The sequence below is a fragment of the Eleutherodactylus coqui genome, chromosome 1, assembly GCF_035609145.1.
Source record: "Eleutherodactylus coqui strain aEleCoq1 chromosome 1, aEleCoq1.hap1, whole genome shotgun sequence".
NCBI lineage: Eukaryota > Metazoa > Chordata > Amphibia > Anura > Eleutherodactylidae > Eleutherodactylus > Eleutherodactylus coqui.
The window spans coordinates 398,805,253-398,819,657 of NC_089837.1; the positions used below are offsets into that span (position 1 = coordinate 398,805,253).

The 14,405-nt window shown below is 42.2% G+C and overlaps 1 protein-coding gene across 1 annotated transcript in view; it reads left to right on the forward strand.

Annotated features, from left to right (window-relative positions):
- PCCA (propionyl-CoA carboxylase subunit alpha) overlaps positions 1-14,405 on the forward strand; it is a 400,750-nt gene that overhangs the window by 325,102 nt on the left and 61,243 nt on the right. The window contains exon 21 of the mRNA XM_066580185.1: positions 93-146. Within this exon, the coding sequence (XP_066436282.1) occupies positions 93-146 (54 nt within the window). The remainder of the gene's footprint in view (positions 1-92; positions 147-14,405) is intronic.

The following is a 14,405-nucleotide window of genomic DNA, read 5'->3' on the forward strand; positions in this document are numbered from 1 at the left end:
ATCTATTGACCCCAAGTGCAATGTATTTTGTTTTTCAGAACTTTCATATTAAGGTAATGTTTCGCCTATTTTGTTTTTCTCCTTCCATTCAGTGCCTTAGTCGTGATGCAGCTGGGAATATTAACATTCAGTTTTTGGGCACAGTGGTGAGTACAATTTTGCAATGTTTGACTATGTTGATATACAGTCTTGTATAGAAAAAGACAAAAGGATTATGGAGTTTACGAGAATTCCATATGGGCCTAATATACTTAAGGATTTACTGTATTATGACTGATGTCTTCGTATGATAATTTGTAGTGGATATAAGGAGTTAGGTTGCCACAACTAGACTACATTGGTAGGTGACTATCTGTGGTTGGGGGATTAAATTTATGTAATTGTGTATGGCCTGAATCTATGAAGGAGGACATTTTTTCCAAAACTCGTAGCTTATTTCTCTCTTTGTTGTCACAGTTTGTTCCATTTTCTCCAACCTTTCAATTGCAAGCATCCTATGACACTTTTGATAAATTTTACCCAGTGTGTTTAGTGGGACAGGATGACAGAATATACACTGCCAGCAATGTGCAGGCACACCAAATCCAGTTGTCTGCCTAGTTGATGGTAGGTTAAGATTCCGCCCTGACCTTCTGATTTTCTATAGTGATCTATTGCTTCCATGTAAGGCTGGTCTCACACAAGCGGATTTGATTTACGGATTCCGCAATCGCCGTCCGCGTGTATGACGATATGTGGGCATTAAAATGCATGGACTTTCGCCGGTTCACTCACACTTTCGGGTAGGAATTACCTTATTCTGCGAGCGTAATAGGCTCTATTTTTACTGCGGATTCTGCACGTACGAGCTCCATTGATCTCTATGGATATGTTCGATCTGCAGTGCATGCGCAATTAACATTCATATGCATATTGTTAGGAGACCAGATACAAATGAAATAAAGAAAGCAGGAATTTGTGGGTAGGCAATGCAGGACAGTATGGGGAGTAACACACCATGCAGATTGCTGTCAGCAACCTCGGCTTATTCTTCTGGGTTCTTCCTGCTGAAAAATAAGTGGTGGGGTGGGGGTTAAATGGTTTATACTACGTCCAAAATAAGTAGTATAAACCATGCAAGCCTGACGGCTCTCAGGACAGCTCTCACCTCGCCAGCACAAGAGAATGTCGCCTGGGCGATAGAAGGGGGTTCCCTGGGGGTTGGGTTACTTTCTGATGTCATTCTCTGCAAAACTCTTATTAAATTCCCCACTATGACCAGCAGATAGAATATTACATTCTAACTCACTTCTGCTTCCATCAACAGTTAAACTGTCTGTACATTCTATTGACTTGTAAAGGGACATTTTGTGTGACAGAAAGAAATTAGGAAATGTTCTTTTGACATGGAAGAATGGTGGCTGCTGCACGCTGGTAAATGTGCCCTTTCAGCACTTTCTCATAGTGACTCAATTAGCAAAGCCAAAACAATATCGGCGCTGACTTCCTCCTATTCACATCTATATTCCCCATAACACAGAGGTGTCAGCCTCAGCAGAGCAGTTAGCAGGAAATGAGCTTTGTAACATGTAATATCTTGTCTACTAAACATTACGTTACATCGGATCAGTACAGCACACTACAGGGGGCCACGGAAACGTAGCTTAGGAAAGCTGACTAAAAGAAAATCTGTCTTTGTGGCCCGTAGCAACCAATCACAGCGCAGCTTTCATGTTACCTCTGTAGTGTACAGATGAGAGCTGCACTATGATTGTTTGCTATGGGCAACAAAAGCAGGTTTTCTTTTAGACCTCTTTCACAAGTTTGGTGCCAAGTACTTTTCTGTTGCCGATCCTGTCTTATAATATGCAGTAGTTTGTCATACTGTATTATCTATAACACCGTTGTTTTTAGTACCATAATATTTAGCATTGTGTTTTGTTCCATAATCTATACCATAATGTTGTCTCTAGTAACATAATATATGGCACACATTTGTTATTGTACTATAATTTATGGTATATGTATGTTTCTAGTACTAAAATATTTCTAGCATTGTAAAATACGTCATCCCTTCCACTCGGTGATATTCCATTGCACAGTTATCTAAGTTTTGTGCTCTTTTGTCCACTGGGCTCTTGCCTTTTCTGTTTCTCTTCGATAGCAACAGCTCTCACAGTACTTGTGTGCTGTTATAGCCCATCTGTGCTTCACAACAACAGGTTGTACATAGTGGGAGCACCAGCGTTGTGTTGGTCTGCAATTTTTCTTGACCGCGTACCACATGTATTTCAAAATGACTCTTGACATCCTCCTCTGACCCCTTTCTATCACAAGTTGTTTACATGCAGAGGATTCCCCTTTGCTAGATTTTTTTCTACTTAAATTGCATCATTCTTAGTATACTCTCAAAACTATTAGGGAGGGAATTTATTAAGGCCAGCATTTCGAACGGACGCCTCTTCACACATTAGACGCATCTTAGGCCGTCCGTGTGCCTACTTAGGCCAGGTATAAGCAGGAATAGATCTCTGGTATCATTTTTACCAGTTTCTAGTATAAGTTATACTTTTATCTATCAGGCTGGGGTGACCACACACCCTCCCAACAAGCTAAACTCACTTTTCAAAATGTGGCGTAAACAGTCACAATTTCCTTGCTCAGACGAAGTTTACACAAAAAATTGTACCTTTTTACACGATACATTCCTCATATGGTTGGCAGTTTTTTAAATACTGGCCAAAGCAAGTTTAGCACCGATGACCATACCTCATTTGAAGTCACTCAGATTGCTAGAGTTTCCCATACTGATGTGGGTTCATACTAAAACTGATCAATGAAAAGGTTGGTCACTTGATTTTTTTGTTTATTGGGGCCTTGTGTGGCACAGAGTATTAAGGCAGCAGTATGCAGTCCTAAGCTCTCGCTCACGACCTGAAGGTTGCGACTTCAATCCCCGTTTGGTTCAGGTAGCCGACACAAGGTTGACTCAGCCTTCCATCCTTCTGAGGTCAGTAAAATAAGTACCCAGCTTGCTGGGGGGGTAATAAATTACCTGAAAGTGCTGCAGAATAAGTTGGCGCTATATAAATGATAAGTCCCTTTCCTCTTCCCCAGCAGAAAGAACAATATGTATAATGCATCACAACACAACATATACAGAGTTCTCCATACTAAGCAATTTTGAGGAAAATTTGACACACTCTAATTGTACAGTGTAACAAAAGATAAGCATGAACCTCAAAATCCCCTTCTTGACTGTATCTAAAGTCCCAGGCAAGATGGAAAGCAAAGTAATCTGGGTAATATTCGGTATCTGTGCCCCAGAGAGTGCACAAGATGTTTCCAAAATGCCTTAATAGACGGACAACTCCATCAATTGTGAAGCATGTTGTCCCTGTGAAGCTTGCACTGTCAATAAATCTCTGCAACGCTTGGAAACATGCGCTGTACGTCTACGTGGCAACCGTTCCACCTAGCCAAAATCTTATTCTATTCTTTGGCCTGAGATTAGGAGAATAGACAAGCCCTTAATACATCATTCGTCTCAAAGGTAGTCTCTATTTTGCGTTCCCATTTGTAAAATAAAATTGCACCCTATTAGTGTCTGGTCACTTGATTTAGTGTTGCGCTCCGGGTTTATAATCCTAAATCTAATTACTAAACGGGAACTCCATCGTGCAAGGGCAATAAAGTAGGCTTTCAATTTATAGCATAGGGTTTTTTGTCCACTGTGATGTATCTCGTTCTTGTTTCTAGTACTACTGCATACGCCATACTTTTATTCTGTTTTAAACTGCCCTGAAGAGTAATCAGTGGTTATGTTGTCACCAGGCACAATTGGGTTTTCTCACATGTTGTCTGTTGCCATTTAATGGGGTGACTAATATTAACATGTCTGACAAAAATATAACTGTTAGGCATTCTTTAATTTGACCCCTCTGTGTCTGCTCAATTAAATGTCAATGCAAGCATTTAAGATTTAACAGAAATTAATGATATCCATCCAAAACAATTTTAAACACAATCAGTTTAACAAGGGAGGATAAATTTAATATGATAATTTAGCTGACTGAATAGTATCAGCTTAGCGGGGATGTATGCAAATGCGTGACCCTTGCTTAGTTTTTTAATGGAAGCTGTGCTGATAGATTTATCAGTTCTATTAAAGAACTTTGGGGAACTTTGGAATTTCAGCAATTGTTCCCTTGGAGGCTGAAAAACAAACCTGATCTCATACTGGGACCATTCTGGTCTACATATTTCCATAATTTGCCTTTGCAACTAATATGACAGCAAGAGGCAAATAACAGTTTCTAATAATATCAAATGAAGTTGAAGAGGACAGCATTTTAATGTAGTAAAACGACCTCCCTGTGGGGTTGTTATTGCTAATATTGAACAGCAGTTACACAGTTGCAATAGTAGTCTCATAATTGATTTGTTTAATTAGCAAGAGATGGAGCTGGTGTGGTATCTTGTTGTCTTCCATCAGTGGTCTGCAGCATAGCAATGAATATTTTTTTTTTTATTAGTAGCTGTGCTTGAATTGTTGTTTCCTTTGTTTTGAGTTTTATTTTAAGAAGACAGGCCAATGATTTGTAGTCTGATTTAACACATCCAAGCTCTTTCAGTCCTTCCTGAATGGTTTCTTATTTCTAGGGCACTTTTAATGATGGATATTCACACCAGGCTTTGTTGCAAGTTATAAATCTGAAGGCGTATGTTACATTTTCATGATAATTTTAACACAGGGAGCAATGTTCCATTAATGGCGATATGTCCTCACAAGCCATCACACACAGTAAATTCTGAGACAATCGGTTGCTTTAGCAAAGTAAGCTGTGCCTAAGGCCTGGATACATGAGTGTTATGTATTTGCTGTTGTGTTCTTTTTTTTTTTTCTGTTCTTTTCTTTACTCTTTTTATTTCTGGTTTGTGGTTTTATTTTTTTGTGTCATTTTCATCTGCAGGCATAGCTCACAATAATTTCAATGAAAGCTGTGCTTGCAATTACAAGTACCGGCCACTATGCAGAGGACGGCGCGGAGACTTCCGCTTCGACCTCTTTATATTTGCGGTGCTGACAGCATGCGTCCACTCAGCTGATCGGTCAGGGGTCCTAAGCGACGCACCCTAGCCAATCAACTGTTGATGACCTATCCTGAGGAAAGGGGATCAGTAGTATTCTCCATGGAAAACCCATTTAAGAGGCACATTATGATTTGTCATACATGCCTAGAAAAACCAATACCTGACATTGATGACCTCTCGATACAGAGAATGGGCTCATACAAGTTCTTGGGAGTGTAGCTCACTGCAATCTTAGTGGTCCCTCAAGCTGCAGTGGCTCCAGTTTACAATGTCTTCAACTTGTAGTGGTCTTTTCTTGATTATTCCAACTTGAAACTACTTTCCACAATACAGTACAATGTCACAGACAGTTCGGATCTGCTGCACTTGTGATTGGCTAGAAACTCCAGCATGGGCATATCACTGGTAAAACCCCTGTATTACTTAATTGCACGCACTGCCTGACTAGTATTGCCTCTCCTGTATAGTGCTACATGTACTTTACTGCTCTCTACCTTTACTAGGATGAGCCTCCTCTGCACCAGAAGAGGGCAGCCTTAGTTATTACTGTACATCGTGTGCTATGTACAGGACCTTGAAGGAACGCCTATTCTCTACATAGAAAGTTATTTACAGCAACTATTTCTGACTTCTACATGTAAGAACCTGCTTCATCTATATTACTTTTGTGCTTATTTTTATTTCATCTTACTTTGAGGTAATGTAGTGGCCCAGACCTATAGGCCACTTCAGAATGTCTTTCATGTTTGTCCTGTGCCTTTGTATTGGCTGCAACTTCTGTGCATGAAGTATGTGTTGCACCTATGCAGGAATGAAAGAACTAATGTCTGCGAGTGAGAGGTCTATGTCTAGCAATGTATCTTTTTGCGTTGTGAGTCTGTGGTCACCTGACCATGCTTATATATTAGTGTTTGCTGAGTGTGAGTAGTTGTTGTGGCAGAGAGTCTAGCTAGTGAGTCTTATCTAGTCTGCAAGAGGCAGACTGTAGGAGAAACCATGCCTTGTCCTACTTGGGCCCCGAAATGGAGAAGGCCGAGAGGATGGCCTTATGGCTGCTGGAGGACTACTACTCTCAGGAGTGCGCAGCCTAAAGTGTGAGAGAGAGAGGAAATCACCATGCAGCATTAAGAGATGCTTGAAGGAGTGAGTGTGCACAGGTTGAGAGTCTGGAGAGAAGAGAAGTGTGTTGTTTCCAGGAGCAGAGCTGCACAGATAACTAGGACTGTGGGCCCGGTATTCATCCTGTGTTCTACCTCCCTGCCTCACTACCCGTTTTACTTGCACCCGTGCTGTATATTGGCATATGTACTGCTGAACTGTTATTGTTGGAGTTTCCACGTAAAGCAACATTGCTGACCGTTTCCGGCATTGTTTTCAACTGTACTCTGTGCGTGTGGACTATCATTTTACATACAGTTTCACCGCAGAGGAAAGAACGGTGGCGTCACCCGTGACACAAGGACCAAGAGGTAATCTATTCTGTAGGTTATCCTCCAAGCTTTCTCCTTTCTCAAGCCTTCCTCTCAGGCGCCTTCAACGCGTCTCTGGCTACCCTCTGAGTGTGAGACAGTCGTGCCATTGTGACAAGGCCTGCGGCTCATCCCCGCTGTCTCCTAAAGCTAGGGCCTGCTCCTCGGTCGCTGCAGTAACATTATTGGGGCTTCTGAAGCAGTTACTAGTCTTCCATAGGATTATGGTCTGAACGTAAAATATTTTGAACTTTTTTTTCAGTAATTTAAGACTAAATTAATATTGTAACATGAGGTGCCTTTATTCTGAAAACATATTCTATACAATCTAATTACGAACTGTCATGGTTTGGCACAGCAGCACCACACAAAAGATGAAACCGTGAATGATGAAACAGCTGAGCACATCGAGGCACATGACTTCCCAGGCTAGATTAGATAGACCGCAGTGAATGTACAGCTGTAGAGTTTACCATCCATAACTAACCGCAGCCATAAACTGTTCACGTCACACTGGTTCAGCTATAACCTCCAAACAAACACATACTGAAAAAATGAACATCCCAGAGTATGAGGCGCCTTTTCCAAAACTCCTGGACTGTTGGGAAGGAATTCCAGCTGCCCTATAACTTCACTCATCACCAGAGATACCCAATTACTATTTACAACCCCCACCCTCTCTATGTAGTATTTACCATGTGTTTTGACCCAAACCTAGTATAGTATGTACTATCTCCCCAACTATAATTGCCTTTCATAGAAATGTTTCTTCATGTTGTGATACTGTTATTGACTTGCCATGTGCAGGATTTACACAGCTGGTAACACCACCAGAGGATGAAGCAAAACTGCACATCCTACCATTAGCAGCAAAATATTTATAGGTCTCTTACTATTAGGGCTGTCTCACATGAACGTATAGCCCTAGTGGATTACATCCGTGGGTTTTGCACAAATAATACGCTGTACCAATATCCCATAGCCGGCCATGCTCACAGAAGTTACGTAAAATACGTGTGCAAGAAAAATAGCATGCTTTATCTTGGTACGTGTTCTGCGAGTGTACGCAACAAAATAGTACATGCTGATGGGCGGCTAGCAGTCAGTACGCAATGTCATTGCATACTGACTGCATGCTGCACACGTATCTGTGCAGATATGGAAGATGGAATAACTACCTCTGCAGCGCCACCTATTGGATGGCAGCATTCCTTCATATCAATGTCAGACTCTTTATACAGGTCTTTATAACAATGATTGGTTTCCTATTCCCAATCATTGTTCTAAAGACCTGTATAAAGGGTCTGACATTGATATGAAGGAATGCTGCCTGCCATCCAATGGGTGGCGATGAAGAGGTAGTAATTCCATCTTCCTTATTTGCATAAATTACCCAGAGGAGCTTGCATGGCCTTATAAGTCTCCTCACTCACCCCTTAGATGTCCCCACACGCTTTTGGGGTGCTCTCCTTAAGAAGACATGACACCCCTCCTGGTATCTCTCACAGCCATCATGTTCACCCAGCTTTTTTAGGTGAAAGCATCTAGTATCATCTGTCTTGTCTGTGTGAAATAGCTCTTGGTGTTGGTGTCTTTTAGTGTTTTGTAACTTAGGCGTGAGATCATTTACATGGTCTGTTACATGATCTGTTTGGTCTCTGTCTGGACCTTGCATCCTCAGATGTTAAAGACAGTATAGACGTTAGGAGCAGCTCTGGAAGGATATCTGAGTGCTACATAGTGGTAGTGGTACCAGTGTGAGGGATAGATCATGGAGAGATCAGGGATCATAATTAGGGTGATCGAGCATAATCCGCTGCTTCAGTCTTCACTGCCAGTGGTATTATATTAATCAGCATTCTACTCATCTGGTACACCATCGGTCCTCTCTGCATCTGATGGTGTTACTATATCTTTAGCATGTTACCATATTGTAAGCTTGCTGTAACATCATCTCTTCTTGTTAGCCATTAGAAGCTATCAGATTACTTTGTTTCTCTTACTGAGAACAATCACATTTTTTATTCTTGTGACGTTGTATGCTATTCGGCTCTTTGGCAGTCCTGTGAGTTGCGTTTTGCTCTTTAGTGTATGGTCTATGTTGTTACACATAGACATCATGTAACTTTGCCAACTTTTCTGGGGGTGTCTAGTAGGCACTTGAGGCTAGTTTCACATGGGCGATATCGCGGTAAACTCACTCACTCTGAGCATCAGCAATGCTTTTCCTTGGAAAAACCTGATGCATCGCTGTTGCCTACGATTTTCTTGTGTGATAGACGACAATAGGAGTTTCTAATGTTAAAAACGCATCACATAAAAATCGCAAGTTCGTGTATTGCAACGCAATAAAACAAAGGCTCCATAGGAAAACATGGGCGATTAAAAAAAAAAAAAAAAAAAAAGGAAATCGCCACGATTTATAAATCTTGAAATATCACTGATGTAAATGAGACCTTCGGAAAGCATTGGTTTCATAATTCTGCTTTTCCGTGCGCAATTTTATGACCAGTGTGGACAGAGGTTTCATCCTCCCAGATTCCCCCCCAGTATCTGATGCAGCACTGGAGTCTTTGAATGCAGGCTCTCACAAGTTAGCATGAAATCTCGCATTCGGATTATTAAAGCAGTAAATAATGCTGGTTTAAATAGTAATCGATCACTAAGCATTAATGAAGGGAGGGAGGAGGGGCATGCTGGGAAGATGAAACCAGGACTGGCTGTTTGACTCTTTAGGAAAAGTCAGCAAAGTTACACAGCACTTTTTTTTCTTAAGAGTTCTAATTAGTTTAACTTTTATTTGTGGGAACTACTGAGTTCTTGGCTTGATTACTGCAACTCGCTACCTATGGGTCTTCCACTCACTAAACTCTCCCCTCTCCAATCCAGGCTCAGCTTTTTATCAAACTGCTACACTGATGCCTCCACCCTGTGCCAGTCACTGACTGTCCTTATAGAGTACGATTTAAAGTCATCAGTGTCATCCATAATGCTCTGTATAATGCTGTACCACCCTATATCTCCTGCTTCATCTCTACCACCTTAAGGACCATTTAGACACAATGATTATCGCTCAAAATTTGTCTTTTGAGCGATAATCGTTGTGTATAAATGCACTTACATTGTGCAGTTTTTGTTAAGCCGTCGCTCATCGTTGTCTTTCAGCATGCTGAAAGACAACGATGAGTCTTGTCAGGGATTCACAGCGGGATACAGCTGATACTATTGTTTCAGCTGTATCCGCTCCCTGATAATAGGCTGGGTATGAAGAACAGAGCGGTCCAGCTGCGCTCTGCATACCCCACGCGGAGTGCTCGGCTGTATAACAGCCGGGCAGTCTGTTCAGAAAACAGCTGGATGCAGAAGGCAAGCGGGCACACCCTGCTTGTCTTCTGCATCCTCCGCTCCAAACTCTCGGCTGTATAGCAGCCAGGCGCTCGGAGCGGGAACAGCTGGATGCAGAAGACAAACAGGGACACCCTCCTTGTCTTCTGCATCCTCCGCTCCAAACTCTCAACTGTATAACAGCCAGGCTCTCGGAGCGGAGAACAGCTGGACGCAGAAGACAAGTGGGTCACCCTGCTTGTCTTCTGCATCCTCCGCTTGCAGCGCAAGGTGATCGCTCATCTTGAGCGATCATCTTGCGCTGTAAATGACATATTTTGAGCAATAATCGTTGTATGTAATTGGGCCTTTACCTGTGTTCTCTGCTCTGCTAATGACCTTAGACTAAATTCCTCTCTAATTGGAACCTCCCATTCCTGCCTCCAATATTTTTCTGAGCCGCAGCAGTTGAAATGTGCTACCCTGGACAATTAGGATAATTTTGAAAACCCACAGCTTTAACCCCTTGAGTGGCACGCCCGGAAATTTTCCGGGACGAGCTCCACTGCTCATAGTGACATAGCCCGGAAGATTTCCGGGCTATGTATCACTATGGGAGCTGCAGAGCACAATGCCACAAGCTGTGACAGTGTGCTCTGCCTGCACAGACCCAGAGAGAACAAAGCAAGGGCTTTGAAAAACCAGCAGAAGATATTGCCGATATGCCAGCAACCTCCTGCACTGGTTTGTTTACAGGTTGCCATAGAGACCATCAGCTTGTCAGAAGCTAGCTGATGGTCTCTGTGGCAGGGAGAGCTTGGTGCTTGGCTGTCAGAGGACAGCTAGGTACTAGCTCTTACAGCAGTGATCAGAGAAAACCTCCGATCTCTGCTGTGTTAACCCTTTACATTCTGCAGTCTATGTGACTGCAGCATGTAAAGGGCTGTCACTGCAGCATGTAAAGGGCTGTCACCACCGGACCCCTGGAATGTGATCAGGGGTCCTGATGGGTCCCTGTGGAAGTCCCCTAAAGGGACCAAAAAAAAAAATTAAAAAAAAAAAGGTAAAAAATTATAAAAAAAATAATAATAAAAACACTTGTCTCCCTTTACTTTCTAAAAAGATCAAAAATACAATCACACATGTGGTATCCGTGCGTCGTAATGACCGAGAGAAGGAAGTTAATACATTATTTAACCCCTTAATGACATGGCCCCTTTTTTCCCCCATTTCTTTTTTTCCTCCCCCCTGTTTAAAAAAATCACAACTTGTCCCGCAAAAAACAAGCCCTTATATGGCTGTGTCAATGGAAAAATGAAAAAGTTATGGCTCTTGAGACGCAACTGCAAAATTAGTTGAAATTCAATGATTAGACCATTTTAAAAAACCTGCCCTGGTGGGCACGACAGGGTGGTAGGAAACCCGCCACTCAAGGGGTTAAGCATGCCCTATTATGAAAACTGCAAAAAATGGTCAAATTTAAATCAAAATGAGGTCATAGAATGCGTGCGAAACTGCAAAAATTGACCAGGCCTGAGAATCTATGCCAGAGATAAGACGTAAGATAGCATTGGAGCGAAGCGCAATGCTAAACATGGACAAAATCTGGAAAAGGAGGGCTATCGGTATAACAACTAAACGCAGAATTGTGCAAACCACCGATTTCCCCATATGGATGTGTAATCTGGACTGTGAAAAAAGCTGATAGAAGGAGGATTAATGCGTTTGAGCTGTGGAGCTGGCGAAAGCTGCTGTGTATGTCCTGGATGGCGAGAGTAACAAACAGAGAAGTCCTGAATCGTATAAGACCCGATATATCACTGGAGGGGAAGATGGCCGGACTTAGACTCATGTATTTTGGCCATGTAATGCGAGCATAGTCATTAGAAAAATCTATAATGCCTGGACAGATCAGTGGCAAAAGAAGACCCAACCGCCAAAAAACACAATGGCCGATACTGTCAGAGCTGATACTGGCATGGATATCAGACAGCTAAAAGAACCAGTGCAAAACCAAAAAACATGGAGGGAGGGAGCCCTGGTTGCTGAGGGTCGTGAACGACTAAACGGCTAACAACAGCAACAGCACAAACACATCTTTTCAGGAAGGCCTACCATATTACCTGATCTAAACTCTTCTTCATTTATCCTACTTCTTCATTCTCACTTGGAAGTTTGATTCCCTTCTTCCCACTGCATCTCCCACACACCCCATCACACCTCTTATCTGTTTAGGCGGGGCTCACACAAACTGGTTCAATTCCGCTTGCGGATATGCCCAGTGGAGGGCCTGCATGTGATCATGGAAAGGAATTCTCTCTCTCTGCCCTCTTCCCTCTTCCTTGGAATTCCAGCTTTTCTACCTGGTCTCCTAGCAATTTAAATCCAGTCGCGTGAGACTGCTCTTATACACAAATATGGCTGGTGATGCACTCACACAGCTTTATGTATAGTGCACTATATGTATACTCCCTTCTAGTCTGTAAGCTCTTGGGCGCAGGGCCCTAGGGCCTCCCTCACACATGCGTTGCAGTAAGCACTGCAATTTAAATCACTGTGCTTTGCCGCGATTTTACTTCTGCTTTCAGCTGCAGGGAACTGCCTCCGACAGCGGAGTTTAGCATAGCTCATCATTGATGAGGTGCGCTAAATGGGCAAAAATAGAACAGATACCGCTCAAAAAACACAGTGCTGGAATACGCAGCGATCGAGCGGCTGTCTGAGCGTTGCTATTGAAAACAGTGGGAGTGTTATACTACAATTAGCGCAGTGCTGAAAGCGCCGCAGTAATCGCGGTGAGAAACGACTTTGTGAGCGAGGCCTAACCCCTATTGTTCAGGATGCACACTGGTTCGTTACTGTACATAACGACGTATCTTGTGTATGTTTTCTCTCATTTCTAAAGCACTGCAGAATATACAGGCACCATATAAATACGGATTATTATTATATGGACCGCAGCTGCTTCTCTGTAAGTATACTAGTATGCAATCTTGGTTCTTAACATTACAATGTTGTATGTACTGAAAGGAACCTGACCCCGTAGCTTAGAAGAAGCAGTGGGACATTTAGGTTACCTTTTTGTAGGATAAAATTAGAAAAAAGATAACAGAAAATACATTTTTAAAACAGAAAAGCGTATTAGAAGCAGTAAAACGTTGGGAGTGTCTGTATGAAGAGAAATCTGTTTGAAGGGGCATTGCAGCACAATTCTTGAATATTTCCTTTGTTTGGCTTGGCAATGTGGTCTTCCTTAGATAAAACATTTACATACTAAGCAGTTCCTTTCGTTTACAGGGCTTGGTTACTTTTTATGGTAACACACACTGGGCAGGAAGGTCATTGTAATGAAGTAAAAAAAAATCCCAAGGCATGAAAGAGAAAGTTAGCAGTTAGCATACCTATTTTTATGAGGTCTCGCAGCTCCTTAATTCTAGCAGAACCCTTAGTTTAAAGTTCAGCGGTCTTCTGCGAAGAGCAGCCATATTTGTAACTTGTTGTTTACTGAAATAAAATGTACTGTGCTGGGATGCAAGTAGGTAATCGGCCGGCAAAAGACAGCACCATTTTTAACATGAAATGCCCCATCCCAATTCTCGTACTGAGCCGCATTCCTCTTGGTGGTGTTCACTTGCCGGAGGGGATCTCCATTTCAAATGTTTTTGGCACTATGTATGTGTCTTTTGACTTGTTGAGTCATTAAATATTGATTCATCTTCTTGTGAAATGTTACTATTGTTCTGTACCCTAAGGCACTCCTGAGCCTACTGAATAACTATAGACTGTTTTTTGTAATAGCTTCTACTACAGTTTGTTATGGAAAGATGTGTTTATCAAGAAAGAAACTTATGGACTTTTCAGAAGATATTTTATATAACTACGTTTTTTAACTTTGTTGGTGGCAGCAATGGGTGTCAGCCGTAATTTTGGGTACACTTTGCATATGTATTTAAATATCATCAGTTCTGCATAGAAATGGGGGTGAATAGCTTAACCCTTTCCAATCCAATTTGTATCGTAGTTTTCCTAGGAGACTTACTCTTTTTCTGCCGTTATGCAACAGCGCTATCTGCTGGCTAAAGCCAGTACTGCATGAGGTGACACGTTGGATAGGCTCCGACAGCAGAGAGGCTGGCAATATACAGTAAGAGAACCCCGACGGACGTCTTCCAACATCAGAGCTGTACAACCTTAAATCATAGTGTCTTCAGACATCAGACAGTGGATTGGAAAGGGTTATTAATACACTGTTTGTTTTCATTGTTTCACTAATTGAACAGTTAAGGCCAAATCTTTCAGATTCTCGCCGTATTGTAGGAATCTGAATGATAATTCGTTCAGTTTTCCAGGCATAAAAATAAAACGACGCTCGGCCTGTGTAAATAGGCAGTGGCTCATCTATGCGAATGGCGGCAGGCGGCGGAAGCGATCACCAGGCTGCTCCACCTTCATTCACTGAGCAATCCCCGCTCCAGTGTGAATGCATAGGAGTGATTATCACTGCGATGACTGTCGAGTGCTAAAGTGCCCTGCAGTCGT